Genomic DNA, 19,649 nt, shown 5'->3' with positions numbered 1-19,649 from the left:
CTCCTCTCGAGTGCCCCCACCAGGGCGTCGTACCACCGTCTCTGTTCAGGTCCAGTAGCAGCTATAGATAGGCACGACAGAGCCTCTCCCTTCAGACACAAAGCCAGCTGCAAAGCTCTGTTCCTCGCTTTCCACCTTCTAGCATCAGCTAACAGCTCAAAGTGAGCATGAAACGCTTCCCAATCCAACGCACCGGCATATTCAGGAGTCTTCACTGAGCTAACAGATGGTCAGGCGAACACTGTAGCGACCTCACATTTTTTGACAATAAACAAAACTACGTTATTCGAGGGATAGTTGGCAACTCTTGTTCGGCCACACAACGATAAAATCGATCACCAAATGGCGACCCAGGGTACTGAAGTGAATTAATAAACTCATACAAGCGGTAGAAAATGGATGGATATTATGTTTTGCATATGGTCAATGTTTATATTCATCTTGGAGAAAGCAAAACAGTTTAACTAGTAAGTTTTTTAGTTTGGGCACATAACATAGGTCCATTTAGTACTGACATTTGTGTGTGGATTGGATTAGTTCTCACGGAAGTAAAGGCAATAAAATTGGACATTGGTATGCAAAGGTGATGGCCCTATTCGTGAGAAGCGACTAAATGTTTAGCTTAATGGCAGCATCTAAGTTATGACCTGCATCTGTTGTCTTTCCAGACACTTACACAACAACATCTCCTTTATGGTCAGAGTTTGCCATCCCGACTTAGCACACACCCAGAGACAGGAAGGAGGAATATAAAACTGATGGATTGGCTTCTCCAAGTTAAGAGAGACTCATTTTTGACTTGACCTCCTCCAGGAACTGCAGACCTGTATAATTGACGCTCGCTTGTAACAAAGCAACTCTTGGTTCAGTAAAGCGTCTCCAACGTCTCTTTTGATGCAGCCGCACTGCCGTGTCACCGAGGATGACAAGACCAGAAATACACATCAGTACCCGGGTACACATATTAACCCCCTCCCACCAACCCCCATGCTAAAACTCAACAATTATGTAATCAGCGACTAGTAGATATCACATATTTTATCATGGCTAAAAAAAAATCTGAAATCCTGCAACCTCTAGTTTGTACAGAAATTAATTGATATAATCAGGTTTCCAATAGTATTGAAATTCAGGGATGGGGGGAATGTTGACATTTTATTGATCCTGTCACAAGATGGCGGCCCTATGGCTCGTCAGCGGCAATAGGCAGTATCTGTCGATGCGCCATATAAAGAGATCTATGGATATATTGGTTTGGTTGACTACCACGTCATTCACCGGAAGTCACGTGATTGAATACAAAAATCTTCACTGCACCACACGAGCGTGCAATTGAGTAATAACCAAGGAAAACCCGATAATCCCACAGTGGGTCTCGCAGGTCTAATACCGATAACTGCTATTAAAACTAGGTATTCCAATTAGTAGCAAAGGGCGCACTCCCAAAAATTCTGCATATTCGAAACCTTGTAACATTACCCTGTTAATACAATCCAGGCATAAAGTGATGCTTTTTTTTTTATATATATATATATATATATATATATATATATATATATATATATATATATATATATATATATATATATATATATATATATATATATAAATAAGAGTACTTGCTGGAAAAATCTCACCTGGATGCTTGTCAAACGCAAGTACCAGTAAATGCATCACGAGTGCATTACATTAAAACAGCTCCCACTGCTGGATTTATTATACGGCAGTCACACTGGACAAATTGATCCACCTCACTTTATTCTGGCAGAAAAAAAAATACAACTGCAGAAAAGGTTTCTCCTACCTTAGTCTGCTAATTAGAAACCGAAATCTGGTGGCATGAAATACTTGTGCAGACATAAAACATGAACGTAAAACCTGGCAGATTGAATTTAATCCACCAGATTAATATATATATACAGTATATATATATATATATAAAAAAAAAAACCTGAGTAAATTATATTCAGTGTTAAACGACATACAAGTTAATGAAACAGCCAAACGCAAATTATCCTGCTACACAAAGAAAAACTTATTTCAAGCAACCTCAGAAAATGAATTTGTGCAGATCTATCCAAAATATGCCATTTTGTTGACAATTTGGGGGGGCTGTAAGAAAAGTCAAAACTATCATCTTTGGAGTAAGATTCATAAAAGCATTTATTAAAAAGAAACAGGGATTTAAAATAAAGTGCAAGTGACAGTAAATAGCAGCCAAGAAGTCAAGGAGCACAGAGAGCAGCTGCCATGTTGCTGATTATTGAAGACTTGAGCTGAGGAATCAGACTTATCTTCATCAGTTTATTGCTGGAGTACTTGTTCTTAACTGCCTAAAAGCCAAAAGATAAAAATGTAGACATTGTGCCTAAATTGTCCACTTCAACATTTGTGCTCTCCGGCCAACTTACTTGAAACTTGGTTTTCCCCTCGTTCACGATGTCAACATTTTTGGCGATGTGCTGCATGATGGGCTTCAGGTGGGCCTCGTCATATGTGGAGTAGTGTTGCTGTGTGGTTGACTGGGGGAAAAGAGAAAAATGGTTTTGAGGAGCAAAATTACAGTAGAGCAAGGAGACCTTGGAACATAACCCCCACAAAAGAGAAAAATAAAAATCTTAAACCCTTATTTTTGATCCTTTCGGCCCTATAAATACCTTAGGGAAAGGAAAACTGCTACATCTGTGTATCCGTAATCACAAAAATAACCAGTAGAGCTAATGGAAGTCTATTATGCCTATCAAGCCCTCTTAAAAGTCAATATTCAATTTCCATGCTGTGTAAAAACCTAATTTAAGAGCAAACGCCAAGGAATTATTTTCAGTGACAGCATTTTAATCACGGAGGTAAGGAATGCAGCTATTGACATACTGAGCTGCTGCATTGCTTGAGTAGGTAAAACTTTGTGCTAGATTATAAATCATGTATAGTAGAAGGCTGTGAACTTGTGGCCAAAACATAAGTTGGTCAACTCTAAAATTCAACTTAAACCCGAAGACGTGACAAGATGCAGGTTTTCCCCCTCACATTTTTTGTACCTGAGGATTAATCTATCAACTACTAAATCGGGCAACACAAGTCTTATGTTGAAAAATAAACATCCAATCAGTCGGCATCCTAGCGAGACCAAACATTGTACAGTGATTGTTTTATCATGTTTTGCACAGAGCAAGAGTGCTACATGATGGTGAGTGTTTCACAAAAGCTCATCCGCTTAGCACACAGCTTCTAAAACTTCAGCTCATCCTTACATTCAGGCTAAAAATAATGTTCTGGATCATTGTTTGTACCAAAGTAGTCGTCTCATGAAATCTGCCATGATTAGTAGTAGTTCTGGGAAACAGCGAACATTCATGTGCTCTGCAAAATGAACGTGCCAAAAAAAAAAAAAAAAAAAAAAATGTTCCGGCAATGCTTAAAATTAGCAAAATATGGGAAATAACCATTTTATAAATGTGTCTGTTCCTGTGAGACATGTAGTTCCAGCATGTATATAAAAAGGTTGTTTTTAGGTGGAATAGATCCATTACCTGCATGGTTAGCAACCCCTTGCTAGCATTTTACTATTCAGAATGCATTGAAAAGAGGAAGGTGTTCTTGCCTCACCTATCAAAATTCCAAAAACAGTGCAGTCCCCAACACACACACACACACACACACACACACACACACACACACACACACACACACACACACACACACACACACACACACACACACACACACACACACACACACACACACACACACACACACACACACACACACACACACACACACACACACACACACACACACACACACACACACACACACACACACACACACACACACACACACACACACACACACACACACACACACACACACACACACACACACACACACACACACACACACACACACACACACACACACACACACACACACACACACACACACACACACACACACACACACACACACACACACACACACACACACACACACACACACACACACACACACACACACACACACACACACACACACACACACACACACACACACACACACACACACACACACACACACACACACACACACACACACACACACACACACACACAATACGGCTTACGGCCTGTTCTTCTCAGACACAGACGAAGAGGATTTCGGTGGTTTTAGTACACAGGAGGAAGACGATGACACAATGATTAAAGACTGACTTTTCATATACCGGTAGGCTGGTTATTTTGATAACGTACATGCAAGCACTTTGTATTACTTTACACCCTTGTATTATTTGTACTCTGCACGAATGCTTTAGCCATGTCAAAGATGTGAAAGTTTGATTGAATGATTGAAAGATTTATAGTTAATAAATGGGACGCTTTGCGTTCCCAAACAGTCATCTCTGTCCCGACAATCCCCTCCGTGGTAGCAGGAACCCCTATATACTACGGTAATTACACATCAAAACCCTGCGGCTTATAGTCGGGTGCGGCTTATATATGGAGCAATCTGTATTTTCCCCTAAATTTAGCTGGTGCGGCTTATAGTCCGGAAATTACGGTACATACACACACGTATATATACACACACACACATATATATATATATACATACACACACATTAGAGATGCGCGGATAGGCAATTATTTCATCCGCATCACAAAAGTCATAGTGACAGCAAGGCATACCTGGTCCACAGCCAGACAGGTTACACTGACGGTGGCCGTATAAAACAACTTTAACACTCTTAATATGTGCCACACTGTGAACCAACACCAAACAAGAATGACAAACACATTTCGGGAGAACATCCACACCGTAACACAACAAACAACAGAACAAATACCCGGAACACCTTGCAGTCATAACTCTTCCTGGCTGAAATATACACCCCCGCTACCACCAAACAAAATCTTCTCCCCGTATTGTGGCCATTTTGACATATTGCATATTAATGTCAAGCAAAATTAATTGCACACTTTATTCTGATCACTTAACGCAATCCTCTTTGCACACATTAAGTAGATCAGCGGTGCATGCCCTATCAAGTTTGCAAGTGTTTTAGTACATACAGGCATGTGATTTGAACTTAAAGAAAAAGACAGAAAATAATCCCGTGTTCCGGGGGCCGCCAGGTCTAAGGCGGTGCCCTGGTGGGGGGCAAACCAACCAAAGAATCTCCTGGTTTTTCAGCAATTGAACATGCAAAATTTAGCAAAAAAAACATTTAAAGATGGTTTTTAAAGAATTTAACAATTATCAGAGTGGACATAAATACATACCCCATTCATCCAAATGAATCCCTGTCTGTTTCAGTCACAGTAATTACAACTTGTGTTCACATCCACAGGAACCACATGGGTTAGCCTACTCTATACAGCATTTACAGCCTTACTAGTGTTCACTTCACAGCCACAGATGGTTCATCCAGTTATTTACATTTACACATTACTTTGGTTCATTCACACATTACTTTGGCATTTTTGCTTTGATGGCTCTGACATGAGCCTTCCTGGCAAATTTCTGAGCAGCTTGCATTTTCCTTTGTTTCTGCTTAAATGGATTATGCCTTGGATTTTATAGCCAATTTCAGTGTCTTCGACTCCCTCTCCACTTCTAACTGCTCCAAATGCAAAAATCATCAAGACTACAAACAATATTTATTTTATTAGACAACTTCCTTTATCTGAATAGCCATCTGTGATTTATAGCATGAAATAAAATATGTTGCAGTCATGTTTGTTTCAAAACGATTCAACTATTCAATGTCAAAATCAAAACTGTAGAAATAATGAACAAAATGTCAGCTACTTTCTTGTTCTCAACACCAATGAAAATGAAATTTAGGATTTAGACAGACGTGGTGACTTTTGCTACAGTATAGCCTAAGGAAGAGAATCTCTACCATCTTCCACTAGTTTAATACAAACCCTGTTTCCATATGAGTTGGGAAATTGTGTTAGATGTAAATATAAACTGAATACAATGATTTGCAAATCCCTTTTAACCCATATTCAATTGAATGCACTACAAAGAAGAGATCTTTGATGTTCAAACTCATAAACTTTATTTTTTTTTTGGAAATAATAATTAACTTAGAATTTCATGGCTGCAACATGTGCCAAAGTAGTTGGGAAAGGGCATGTTCACCACTGTGTTACATCACCTTTTCTTTTAACAACACTCAAACGATTGGGAACTGAGGACACTAATTGTTGAAGCTTTGAAAGTGGAATTCTTCCCCATTCTTGTTTTATGTAGAGTTTCAGTCGTTCAACAGTCCGGGATCTCCGCTGTCGTATTTTACGCTTCATAATGCGCTACACATTTTCGATGGGAGACAGGTCTGGACTGCAGGCAGGCCAGGAAAGTACCTGCACTCTTTTTTTACGAAGCCACGCTGTTGTAACACATGCTGAATGTGGCTTGGCATTGTCTTGCTGAAATAAGCATGAAAAAGACGGCAGCATATGTTATTCCAAAACCTGTATGTACCTTTCAGCATTAATGGTGCCTTCACAGATGTGTAAGTTACCCATGCCTTGGGCACTAATGCACCCCCATACCATCACAGATGCTGGCTTTTGAACTTTGCGTTGATAACAGTCTGGATGGTTCGCTTCCCCTTTGGTCCGGATGACACTATGTCGAATATTTCCAAAAATAATTTGAAATGTGGACTCGTCAGACCACAGAACACTTTTCCACTTTGCATGAGTCCATCTTAGATGATCTCAGGCCCAGAAAAGCCGGCGGCGTTTCTGGATGTTGTTGATAAATGGCTTTCGCTTTGCATAGTAGAGCTTTAACTTGCACTTACTGTTGTAGCGACCAACTGTATTTAGTGACAGTGGTTTTCTGAAGTGTTCCTGAGCCCATGTGGTGATATCCTTTAGAGATTGATGTCGGTTTTTGATACAGTGCCATCTGAGGGATCAAAGGTCACGGTCATTCAATGTTGGTTTCCGGCCATGCCGCTTACGTGGAGTGATTTCTCCAGATTCTCTTAACCTTTTGATGATATTATGGACCGTAGATGTTGAAATCCCTAAATTTCTTGCAATTGCACTTTGAGAAACGTTGTTCTTAAACGGTTTGACTATTTGCTCACGCAGTTGTGGACAAAGGGGTGTACCTTGCCCCGTCCTTTCTTGTGAAAGACTGCGCATTTTTTGGGAAGCTGTTTTTATACCCAATCATGGCACCTACCTGTTCCCAATTAGCCTGCACACCTGTGGGATGTTCCAAATAAGTGTTTGATGAGCATTCCTCAACTTTATCACTATTTATTGCCACCTTTCCCAACTTCTTTGTCACGTGTTGCTGACATCAAATTTTAAAGTTAATGATTTGCAAAAAAAAAAAAAGTTTATCAGTGTGAACATCAAATATGTTGTCTTTGTAGCATATTTTACTGAATATGGGTTAAAAATGATTCACAAATCATTGTATTCCGTTTATATTTACATCTAACAATTTCTCAACTCATATGGAAACAGGGTTTGTATATAAAATCACCCGCTTGAATATTCCCTCTTCTCCAACTCTCAGGTAATCAGATGTGCGCATCTGTTGTGATTTCCCTTCCTGGTTCGATGACCCACCCCATCTTGCCTCTGATTGGCCCATCCTTAATGTTTTGCCCTAATCTTAACCAATTGTGACTCATCATAGTGAACCAACCAACCATGGATATTATACATAAACCAACCAATCATCATTGATGTTTCCCATATGTTGTCCCCTGCCCGTGGAGTTGCTTCGCTACATGGCTTCCATTTTTAATGGAAAACTGTAGTTTTTACCACTGGATTATCAAAAACCCGAAAGGGACAACCAGTAGAAAATGGATGGATGTACTCATTACGGGAAAACCGTAGTTGATTGCAGGTATGGCAAAACTGATCAAGATTTTAAAACACATTGTAGGTCGCGAAAAAACCCTGAAAATATTTAATATATTTTTAAAGAAAAAAAATCACATGCCTGTACATGTAAACTTACTAAATCAGGCCTTTGTTATTACACAAATACATTTGACCTGTAGTAATGCAACGATACAGTAATAACTTAAGCCCTGACGGTTAGTACCACCTGTGATTGATGACCGCAATTCGATAAGCTTATTGACAGGGATATTGCTCATTTCCCCCCCAAAAAAGCTAGCGCTGGCCAGCTGGTGCAAATACTAACATGAGAACATCATATGCCAATTTTAGTTTGTATAAACGAATTGCTGCTGACTGAGCAACTAAGTGATTCAATTGAGCAGATAGGGAAGGCCTAAAAACTACAACAGTGCATTTTGGAGACTGAAAGACTAAAACAAAATCTATGAAATATTCGGACCAAAGCACAACCATTACATGTTACGTAGACCTCAAGGAAGGGTTTTAAAATGTGGGGGAAAAAAACCCCAAAAACAATTCATGACCCCTTTGCGTGGTAAATAAGATGTTTTACACTTTTAAATCAAATTTGGTAAAATATTTTAGTGAGTGTATATGTACTTTGAGCACATTCAACAGTACAGTTACACTGTATGTTACGGACAATAAAAGCTGCTACTTTTTCCTATGCTTTGAACTCTGTGGCTTATAAAGCGGGGAAGGCTATTTGATGGATTTTTCTTTGCCAACAACCAAAATGTTCATAAAACAGACAGTGAAAAAGTGTATCATTTGTGCTATGGCACCATCTTTTGGACGAGTTTACTCACTGCAGGTTGAACTTTTTAAGTATTTCCTTCCGGATGTACAATTTCCGTTACGTCTAATCATCCATAGCGTTACTACTTGTATAGTTTCATCACTCCAAGCAACGTTTGTAAGTTTTACGATACAACTAAAACAATTACTTATTAAACCCTCACATGGTAGTGTTTTCATGCATATTTGTTTGTGCTATCGTAATCCTAGCATCATTAGTACTAACCGACACATAACATTAGCTAATGCTATTAACTTACAAAAGGTCGTCCGTTTGTAATGTTCCAGTTTTGTAAATTCCTCAGTAAAGTCATCAAGACGTCACCATAGTGTTATTGGGTCTGTTTAGCCATTGAGAGAGCTAGCTTCTACAGCTACTGGGTTCAGGACGATTATTTATGTTTAGTTAATCAGCCGTTTTACAGGCATTGTTTGAAAACAATTCTAAACCTTAAAGGGAAACTTCGGTTTTTTTCAACCTGGGCCCTGTTTTCATAATTTTTTCTGTATATGTGAGTGCTGGATAAAACATTTTTTGAGGTCGCGCCAGTATTGAGCAGGGCAGGCAGCCTCCAGCCCAGCTAACGCTCGTACACAGGGCAACTGGCTCTCGTCAAAATTCGGCCTATAAACATGCATTTTTTTCACACTGACAGGCTCAGATAGTTACAATGAGTGTCCGACAACATACTAGAAAGGAGAAATTAACGTATGTCTCTACCTTTAGCTGGAGATCGCTGTTTGTTGTGAGCAGTGTCCAAATCTCACCACGCTACAAATCTCGTTCCGAAATCTCGCGATAACTCGCGACAAAACACCGGTGGAAAAACAGTTACCTGACTGAGGTGAAGAGAGATGACTGAAGTGATTTTCTGTTGCATTACCGAAGATTACTTCGGTAATCCAACAGAAAAGTGATTTTCTGTTGCATTACCGAAGATTACTTCGGTAATCCAACAGAAAAGTGATTTTCTGTTGCATTACCGAAGATTACTTCGGTAATCCAACAGAAAATCACTTCAGTCATCTCTCTTCACCTCAGTCAGGTAACTGTTTTTCCACCGGTGTTTTGTCGCGAGTTATCGCGAGATTTCGGAACGAGATTTGTAGCGTGGTGAGATTTGGACACTGCTCACAACAAACAGCGATCTCCAGCTAAAGGTAGAGACATACGTTAATTTCTCCTTTCTAGTATGTTGTCGGACACTCATTGTAACTATCTGAGCCTGTCAGTGTGAAAAAAATGCATGTTTATAGGCCGAATTTTGACGAGAGCCAGTTGCCCTGTGTACGAGCGTTAGCTGGGCTGGAGGCTGCCTGCCCTGCTCAATACTGGCGCGACCTCAAAAAATGTTTTATCCAGCACTCACATATACAGAAAAAATTATGAAAACAGGGCCCAGGTTGAAAAAAACCGAAGTTTCCCTTTAACAGAATATATAAGTAATTCACACACACACGCACACACACAGTTTATAGTCTGGTGCGGCTAATCTATGGAAAAATATTTACACACGCGCCTGAAAATTTGGTCACAAATGTGATAAGAAATTTTCATACCGTTGTATCTTTAAGTGTGTACATACATGGTATCATCATGTAGAAATATACTGTATGATTCCCACACGTCAGCCTGATCCATATAAAATACTTAGAAATGTGATGGACACGCAAACAAGGAATTCAGTCCCTAAACTTTGGGTGGAAAAATTATCCTTAGTTGTGGCCACTGAGAATCAGAACCAAGATGGCTTCAACTCACCCAATGCAGACCATTGAGGAGCAGCTGAGCAAGGCACAGAGACGCAGCAGCAATCTCTGAGGGATGATAGTGCACCATGTCGTAGTCAATAAGAGTCAACTCCATCAGATACTTGGCCAGTGTGTGTCTTGCCGTGTCTGCCTGTGGGGGACAATCACTCCAGTTAGCCATTAGTCAATTTTCCATCAGTAAACACCTGAATTGCTCAAGAGGATATTTACATGTGGGGGTCATCACTGCATCCAAAGGCCTATATTATAAATACAGCTTGGAGACCCATTTTAACAGATCAAAATCATATGTGATCATTTTAGTATGTGGCCCTCTGTGGTGAAAAGTTAAACACCAGAGTCTGCATCGATCAGTGGTGTCCAAAGTGTGGCCCAGGGCCATTTTATTAAACATACAAAAATACATTATTGAGGATATTATATATACACCTATTGCATTTGCTTGGTCATCTATAACAAAAGCTAAGCTAAATACATTAATTTTTTTTTTTTTACAAAGAGCTTATATACTGATTTACATCAAATTGTTTTAGCAACTTTATATACAAAAGGTTTCAAAGTAGACACCAATCATTCCTTCATTTTTCAGGTCCCCCCCATGTAAAAAGTGTAGATGTTCCCTTATAGCAATAGAGCTCCCATCTTTTCAGGCATAAAATGTTATTAGCTCTGGCAGGAGAGCCTTCAAGGAAATGACAAAAAATCTCACATTCGACACTTTTGAAGCTCTCCTGAGGAAGTGAAGAGGAAGAGGACGCCCCAACTGAAAGTTGAGCGTCTTCAGGACCTGTTTCTCCATTTCCAAAATCTGAGCCTTAGTGAATGCGTTGTCTGTGATGTAGGCAAAGTCTCCCACCTCTGGAGCGTACATTTCCTCATACTTGCAGGCCACCAGCATTGCAGTCACACCGACAAGCTGCAGCTTTCTACGAGAAACAGGCTGGACCTGAGGGGCATCAAGTTGGAGTGTTAGCCATCGGTTTGAAGGACCCAAAAATGTTTTCTTCTAACAAAATGTTTGTTAGTCACTCATGTTAAATGCCAAAACATCAAATCATTATGTTCATGCATCGAAGTGTGAGCTTGTACACGTTTGGATGTTACATTGGCCAAAAATTAAACGGTGATAATTAATCCAGTGCGGCTCAGGGATTAGGTCCGTGAACAGATTTAATCTGTATATGCCTCAGCCATCTGTTTAATACCTAACCAAAAAACGGGGGAAATTATTTATGTTAAATAATTTTTCTATTCCAAAACAAAAACCGACTGCCGCAACGTACACCTCGAGGAGTTTTACTCATTATCCATTTAGTATTTAGTTAAATCCCAGATAGGCTGCGATTCAAAGTTTGTTGGATTTGTAGATACACTGAGATGAAGTCAAAGATCATAGAGTCCATGTTGCGTTTTTGAAACTACACCATTTTTCCCCCCCTCAGAAGATTCTAGGACAGACCTGGGCATTCTGCGGCCCGTGGGCCGCATCCGGCTCTTTATACGTCCCTGTCCGGCCCGCGTGAGGCCAATCATAAATTACAAAATAAATTTTAAAAAGTATCTATTTCGAGTGTGCAATACATAGGTGCTGCTTTTGTTTTGAAAAGCGTTATTTGTATTACTTCCGTGTGGACGTATGCTCTTGCGCGATTGTGAGTGAATGTGAACAGCGGCAATCACAAATTACAAAATAAATTTAAAAAAACATCTATGTCGTGCGTGCAATACAACTGTGCTGCTTTTATTTTCAAAAGTGTTATTTATGGGCGTATGTCCGTGTGTAACCTGTGAGTGAAGGTGCACAGCGACAAGTGATGCACGGTTATCCCAGAGACGCTAAAAAAAGAAAAGTTGATGACGAATGGCGTGTTTTTAACAAGATATGAACTGCACATGTTGCTGTGTTTAAAGAACAGTGTAACGACCTGCTGAAGTTGATGTTGTGTTCTTGAGTTGCAGAAATGAGGAGTGAGGATAGACGTGCGTGTGGAAGGAACGAGATAAGTTGAGCTGTCTTAGTATAGGTTGCTCAATAAAAGTTTAAAAAGAGCGTCAGACTTGGTGTGCACTTCTTCTGGACGCTACATTTGGTGTCAGAAGTAAAACTTTGTGCATACTGCCGCTGCTTGTGTGCTCAGCCTGCTACGTCATCAGGAGGTACGTGCCACGATGTTTCCTGGCGACTTTGTCAAGATGGAACAGGAGGGAAAGGACATTGAGTGGGGACTTAAGGTGCCGGCAGCACTGCAGATGTCTGTGTGAATCCCGGACGTGAGGAGCTCGCCGCAAAGAGAGAGAGAGGCAGCGTCACAGGAGAGAGAGAGGGAGGAAGGAAAGAGGAAGCATCTACAGGTGCAGCGCACGCTGCTTGGCATGGGGGAATTCCGCCCTCAATGAAGACTCCCAGGTTTGATGGCAAGGCGAACTGGGAGGCATTTCATCCCACTTCTGACACCAATTGTAGCGTCCAGAAGAAGTGCACACCATGTCTGACGCTCTTTTTAAACTTTTATTGAGCTTCCTCCTTCTTCGCCAATCACCTGACAGGCGTGCTACGTTCAGAACAAAGATGATGCAGGATAAAGTGACAAATTTAAATTTTTGCATTGTATTATACATCAGGAAGTGTTGTGTAAGAAAGAGTTAAAAATAAAACCATCAAAAGCCATCTGCTTTTGTATTAAGATAAGTTAGGTTAAATGAAAATATTATTTTTATTATCATTTATCTTACGGTATATCAAAAATAATTTGAGCAAAATGTAATTGAAATATTGTCGGTGTGGCCCTCCAGCAGTGCTCGGGTTGCTCATGCGGCCCCCGGTAAAAATGAATTGCCCACCCCTGTTCTAGGAGATGCAATTTATTTTCAGACCTGCCAAAAGTAAAAGCGCCAGAGAAGAAAAAAAAAAAACCCACCAGTTTGATACGGTCACGGCATTAAGATTTTGAAACCGTAGTACGACGGCATCAACAAAACCCTAAGGATCAGATCAATCCATAAGTGTAGTATCAGTACATGTAAAATACTAAAGTCATAGGATCAATACTTTTATTCTAAAAAAATCATTTGTCATTTTGGTTAAGGTTTACACACAGCACTTAAGGCAAAAACCAAATGGTTAAAATGAGTAGTATTGTGTACTATTGAGTTTGTGCAAACAATTGTATGCAAATTAGTTTAAATATTGTATTGATAGTTAATCACCAACACTTAACATAAACTGAAAAATGTACAGTTAACACATGCTGTCAGGATCGTCCGATCTCATTCAGATTATCAATGTAAGCTTGGGGTTTAACGATTAATTGATTTATATTCAACTACATGGGTCAGCGCTCAGCAAGTTTGCCTTTTGAAAGATAGGTATCAATCCAAGATAGTGTTTGTTTTTTTCAATAAAAAAGGGAATAATTGATATTAGAAAAAGAACATTGGATTTAGAACAGACTTTGAAGTTTAGCACTTTTGATGATGACGTTAAACATTCGAATCTGTCTGCCCGTCTTCGCCAAAACTCAGCAAAACAAGAATGGTCAATAGCTAAGTTGGCTCAGAAGGTCACAACAAATGCAACAACCTTCAGCTAGAGCACGATTGCAAAAGCAACATACACAATAATATAAAGTCGCAACACAACTAGGCACCGGAAGAGACCGCAGAGCAAATTACGGTGACTGACCAACTTCCTGAAAAAGGCATTAGTATTACTGAAAGTTAGTCATTCTCAACGTTCCCTCTAAGGCAGTGGTCCCCAACCACCAGGCCGCGGTTTTTTTGTTTGTTTGTTTTTTTATGAAATCAACATAAAAAAACAATATATACATTATATATCAATATAGATGAATACAGCCTGCAGGGATACAGTCCGTAAGCACACATGATTGTATTTATTTATGTAAAAAAATATATAAATAAATAAATAAATAAATACCCCCCCCCCCCGGTCCGTGGTACAAATTTTCAAGCGTTGACCGGTCCGCAGCTACAAAAAGGTTGGGGACCACTGCTCTAAGGTGCGCGCCTGTGCAACTGCGCACTGCTCACGCGTCCTCTGCCCACAGCAAATCTATGCCGCGCACAAAATCCAAAAAAAAAAAAAAGCAATTTTCAAAGTAACTGATGACAAGAGGCCACAACAGAGACAACAGTTTGTCATCACTGTTCAATTATTGTAACGTCTGTGGAGACGCTTGAGGACATGAATTCCATTGATCACTTTAAGCAAAACTCTTTATAAACACATGACCAAAAACATTGCTAAACAATTTCTATCTAGCAAAACTGGTCATTTTCTGCCGTACAAACCAGACCAAAACCAACTTTGCCATCTGTCATATCAACAGCAGCCGCTCGCTCTCTCACTTGTGCCAACACATGCACATATGGCACTGAGCCAGTGATGCATTCACAGCCACACAAAAAGACGGACATTTCCAACACCGCACGTTGTGTGATTCCAGGTCGTTACACTATGATTTACCAAATAAATGTGCTCATTCTACTGTCATCAAGAATTTTAATTTATAAATATTAATCATGAAATTCTGTTATTATATTAACGAAACACTAATAAAAATATATATATTTTACAAACAGAAAGTTACAGCATTACACACATGATCCCATGCTTACATCTCATTGTGCAACATGTGAATGTTTTAATGGGAACTAAATGCATGGAAATGACTGCTGTCATTTGATTATAATAAGAAATTGAACTTATTTAGTCAGATTTGGGACAGGTGTGCTGCAGGTGTGGCCACAGTGTGCACGTCTGATGTTGCTCACATGTGCTCCACCGAATGCTCAAGGAGTTTTTGCGTTTGCTCACACATGAAAAATTAGAGGGAACATTGGTCATTCCACTTCCTTTTTCAACTTTAGAGTTTAACTTGCCATCTCAGGATGCCGTCAAAACTCGTCTGCTGTTCCGCATTATGTTCCGCAAATGACATTTGCAGTGACTTTTCTCCATCGTAACTGCTTATTAAGATGAGTAGTTGCAGGTCAAACCACTTAATTTAACCTCAAGAGATGTTGGTTGCACATTTGATAATATTTTAGTTGAAAACAGAAGTAGCAGCTAAATGGGTTATACTTGTACAACGCTTTTCCACATTCGCTTTACACACACACAGATGGCGGGAGCTGCCATATGAGGCCCTTACCACAACCCATCAGAAGCAAGGGTCTTGCCTAAGGACACAACTCAGATGGCGGAAGCCGGAGGATCGAACCAGGTTGCTGGCACGGCCATTCTACCAACCAAGCCACGGCGTCCGTGTTAAAATGTTTGCCAATGTATTAGAGCTGGGCGATATATCCATTACTCGATATATCGCGGGTTTGTCTCTGTGCGATATAGAAAATGACTATCGTGATTTCGAGTATACATTCTCACACAGTTGCTTTTAGCTGCGGGCATTACACTACAGGCTCTTCCCACTCTCTTGTCTCTCCTTCTCACAGAGACGTAAAACAAGCGCACCTTCTTACATAAGTCACTTTTGCAACGTGACACGCTCCCGCGGAGCAGACAGGTAGCGACATGGTAACGTTAGCTGTGGTACTAACGGTGTGGTAATAAGAGAGAGAAGAAATGAAGGAAGAATTAATTCCCAAGAAAAACAGCACGGGGTCCATCGTCTGCTGGTGGTTTGGCTTCAAGCGGGAATATGTTGAACAATTATGCGGCAAAAGCGTTGCTACAATAAGTAGCACCGCTGCTAATGTAGCATAATTTGAAAAGTCACCCGCTAGCGAATAAGGAGTGCTTGAAACTCTGCATGTCAACATCTCCGGCCAGTGCCCCACCGACAAAATGCCGAAGCAACTATTTCCACAACACCGTATGAAACTAATAGTCAACAGAAGGAGATAACGGCCGCAGTAACCTACCACATAGCGAAGGACATACACTATTTGATTTCCTATTATGCAGCTCATTTTTATTTGACAGTTATTGAAATATTTTGTGTGACATCATGCACAAAAATGCACTTTATTTGTTTTAAACTATTGTAGTGGCGTTCTGTACAAAAAGTGCACTTTAATTTAGTGTTATTTTGATATGTTATCTTAGTGACATCATGCACAAAAGTGCACTCATAGCTTGTTTTAAAATGTCTGACAATCTTGTACTTTGTTTTGGAAATTACATGAATGTTTGTGCCACTGCTTAATAACAGTTTAATAAATGCACTTTTGGTTGACTTAGTTGTGATTTCCCTCTCTGCATGAAAGTTTAAGATGAGCATATATTAATGCAGTATGAACAAAAATGTTTTAATGTAGACACAGAATCATCATACTGCTGTGATTATATGCATCAAGTGTTCATTCAAGGCTAAGGCAAAATAGAGATATATATTGTGTATCGTGACATGGCCTAAAAAACGAGATATTAATAAAAGGCCATATCACCCAGCCCTACAATGTACCATTATTGAAAATGACAGCCGAAAGTTTCCTCTTAAATCTTGAAGTGTTGGTTTCACTTTTTTCAAATAAGTGAATGCATTGGCCATTGTGGCTTACTAGCGTGCATAATTCAGTTATACACAAATTCCATTACAAGAAATAACAGGAATATAGGAAACTTCACCTGTAGTGGTTAAGTATTGCAAAGTTCCCCTGTTGATTTATTTTTTGCTTACAAAAAGTTACTGAATAGATTTCAACTCACTGAAATTGTATGATTCTAAAAAAACTGAATCGTATCAAACACATTCTGAATCAAATCCTTACACCTTTAATAACGGCAGCACAAAACCTTAAAAATTGGAATATCCTAATATATATCCATATGTTTGAATCGTTGCGGCCAATGTAACGGAAACACTGCTACTTTGAGGGAGCATTTATCAATCTCTCCTAACGGGTCAACATTGCACAGAGGGAGAGCACATCAGTAGCTAAATCAACAAACCAAAGAGAAATTGGTGCCAAAAAGAGGATCATCTTTGTTTGGATTTAAAAACAAAAAAATTTAAAGTTTACCATTGAACAAGGTAGGCTAATCAGAAAAAAAATGCCACCAACGAGTTGTTGCTATGACTTGAACAGGGCCCTCATCACTTGAAGACACGACAAAAAAAAAGTGCAAAATACCAACGATGTCAAAACCACGACGTGATTAAAAAGAACACGCCAAACAAGCCTAACAGTTGCCCAAAGGCAAAGTCTATCAAACAGTCCCGCAAACAAGGATTTCGCAGATTAATCTATCAATGTGTAGACATACACTAGAGCTTAACCTATTGTTACTATAATAATCTACAAGGTTAATGTAGGTTGCTTCTCTTTCTTCCCCTCCATTTTTCTGCATTCTTTCGTATCTCAAGTTATCATTACGTATATGTATTGTTGCATTTGAACAACTGTATTGTTGATAATAAAGGTAAAGTATTGGTATTGTTTTTTATCAATAGCCCTATTTCTATTAGTATTGCTCCATTTTTAGTGTAATAATGCTCATTGTCATTTCTGTATTATTTGTTCGCTAACTGCTTATTTGCTATTACTTTTACCATCATATTTGTACATGTCGTACTTGATGTTGCTCTATTGTTGTTGTGTTTGCTGTTGTTTTTGTCTCTCCGTCTAATCCCCCTCTTGTCCCCACAATTCCCCCCTCTGTCTTCTTTTTTCTCTCTCTCTATCCCCTCCTGCACCAAATGATAATATAAATACATTTAATAAAGTCAAATACAAATAAGGCAACAAGAGAAGTATCCTACACTTCTCTTTTGTAAAGTAAATCTGAACAGCTGATATGGGCATCTACATCAACTATAAAAAATAAAATTAAAAAAAGAACACGCCAAACAAGCCTAACAGTTGCCCAAAGGCAAAGTCTATCAAACAGTCCCGCAAACAAGGATTTCGCAGATTAATCTATCAATGTGTAGACATACACTAGAGGTGGGGGCGGGGGAAATATATATATTTTTTAGTATATGCATCGCAATTCGGAAGGGGTGTAACGGTAAACAAAAATTTCGGTTCGGTACGTACCTCAGTTTAGAGGTCACGGTTTGGTTCATTTTCGGTACAGTAAAAAAGCAAAATATAATTTTTTTTGGTTATTTACCAAATTTGCAAAATCTTCCACCAAAAATATTTTTCTTAGTGGAATATTTGATGTGAAGTAAACGGAACCTTGGATAGGTCAATAATTCATAATAACATTGATTCAATATGTTTTGAGCAAAAAAAACAGCTTTGTTTTATTAGTCAACATTGCAACTTTTTCTAAATTACATTTAACCTTTTTTATTTCACTTTTGTTATGTTTATTTTAATAGTATTTTTAGAATGACTGTGGCAGGACACCTCTGCCTCTGTTTCACTTTATGTTGCTGGTAAATAATATGGTTGTAGTAGTAGGCTAAAGTTAAATTATTTAGTATGCACTAATTAAAGGGGCAGAGCTTTAAGAGACATTTTAGCTTTTATATTTTATAAGATATATTTTTTGTAAGAACCACAATAAATAAATATATTTCAGTGAATAACTTATTGTTCAAATCTGTATATAAATATGTACATAAAGTGTTGTAATTATATTGTAAAATGGATGGATGGATGGATGGACGGACGTTTAAAACAAAACTGTTATTACTTAGTAATTATAAATTTTTTGAGCCTTTTTAGAGAAAATCATATTGTAGTAAATTATGCAAATTACTCGATGATGTCATGGTGACCACGCCTATAGCCACGCCCCCACCGCCACAGGTATCTTGGCAGTTTATGGGAAACACTGAATGTGATGGGAATTTGTTACTAATGCACCGTTTTTAAAAGTTGCAAGTGATAAACACCTATTTAGTGAAACAAAAAGAAAAGTAAAATGCATCAATTGTCGATTTTTAACCGAATCATGAGGTGGCCAAAAATTCCCACCTTTAGTATACACCAGTGATCCTCAACAGGCGGACCGCGGTCCATGTCCGGACCCAGCGACATGTCCGTCCGGACACAGCACGAATTCTAGTAAAAAAAAAAAAAAAATGTATATATTTTTTAAAATAATTATAATTATTATAAAAAAATAATTGTATTATCGCTAGCGCAAGTCAACGTTCTTTGTTGTTTTTAGTCAAATATCTCCACGTTTCGGTTACACTTCTCCGTGTCTCTCACTCCGTGTCTCTCTCTCTCTCTCTC

The 19,649-nt window shown here is 39.0% G+C and overlaps 1 protein-coding gene across 2 annotated transcripts in view; it reads right to left on the bottom strand.

Moving 5' to 3' along the window:
* Positions 1 to 2,145: 2,145 nt before the first annotated feature.
* Positions 2,146 to 19,649, bottom strand: part of ccnb2 (cyclin B2) — a 31,264-nt gene continuing 13,760 nt past the window's right edge. Inside the window, exons 5-9 of one of the 2 annotated variants that reach the window (XM_062030407.1) lie at positions 19,386 to 19,472; positions 11,185 to 11,421; positions 10,465 to 10,605; positions 2,412 to 2,522; positions 2,146 to 2,333 (exon numbers count right to left, since the gene is read on the bottom strand). In XM_062030407.1, the coding sequence (XP_061886391.1) occupies positions 2,226 to 2,333; positions 2,412 to 2,522; positions 10,465 to 10,605; positions 11,185 to 11,421; positions 19,386 to 19,472 (684 nt within the window). In that variant the 3' untranslated portion in view covers positions 2,146 to 2,225. The remainder of the gene's footprint in view (positions 2,334 to 2,411; positions 2,523 to 10,464; positions 10,606 to 11,184; positions 11,422 to 19,385; positions 19,473 to 19,649) is intronic. The other variant, XM_062030408.1, reaches the window with a different exon arrangement.

This window comes from Entelurus aequoreus, linkage group LG02 (assembly GCF_033978785.1).
Source record: "Entelurus aequoreus isolate RoL-2023_Sb linkage group LG02, RoL_Eaeq_v1.1, whole genome shotgun sequence".
Lineage (NCBI taxonomy): Eukaryota > Metazoa > Chordata > Actinopteri > Syngnathiformes > Syngnathidae > Entelurus > Entelurus aequoreus.
Note: the sequence above shows the minus strand (reverse complement) of the source record. Positions and strands in the feature narration are given on the sequence as shown.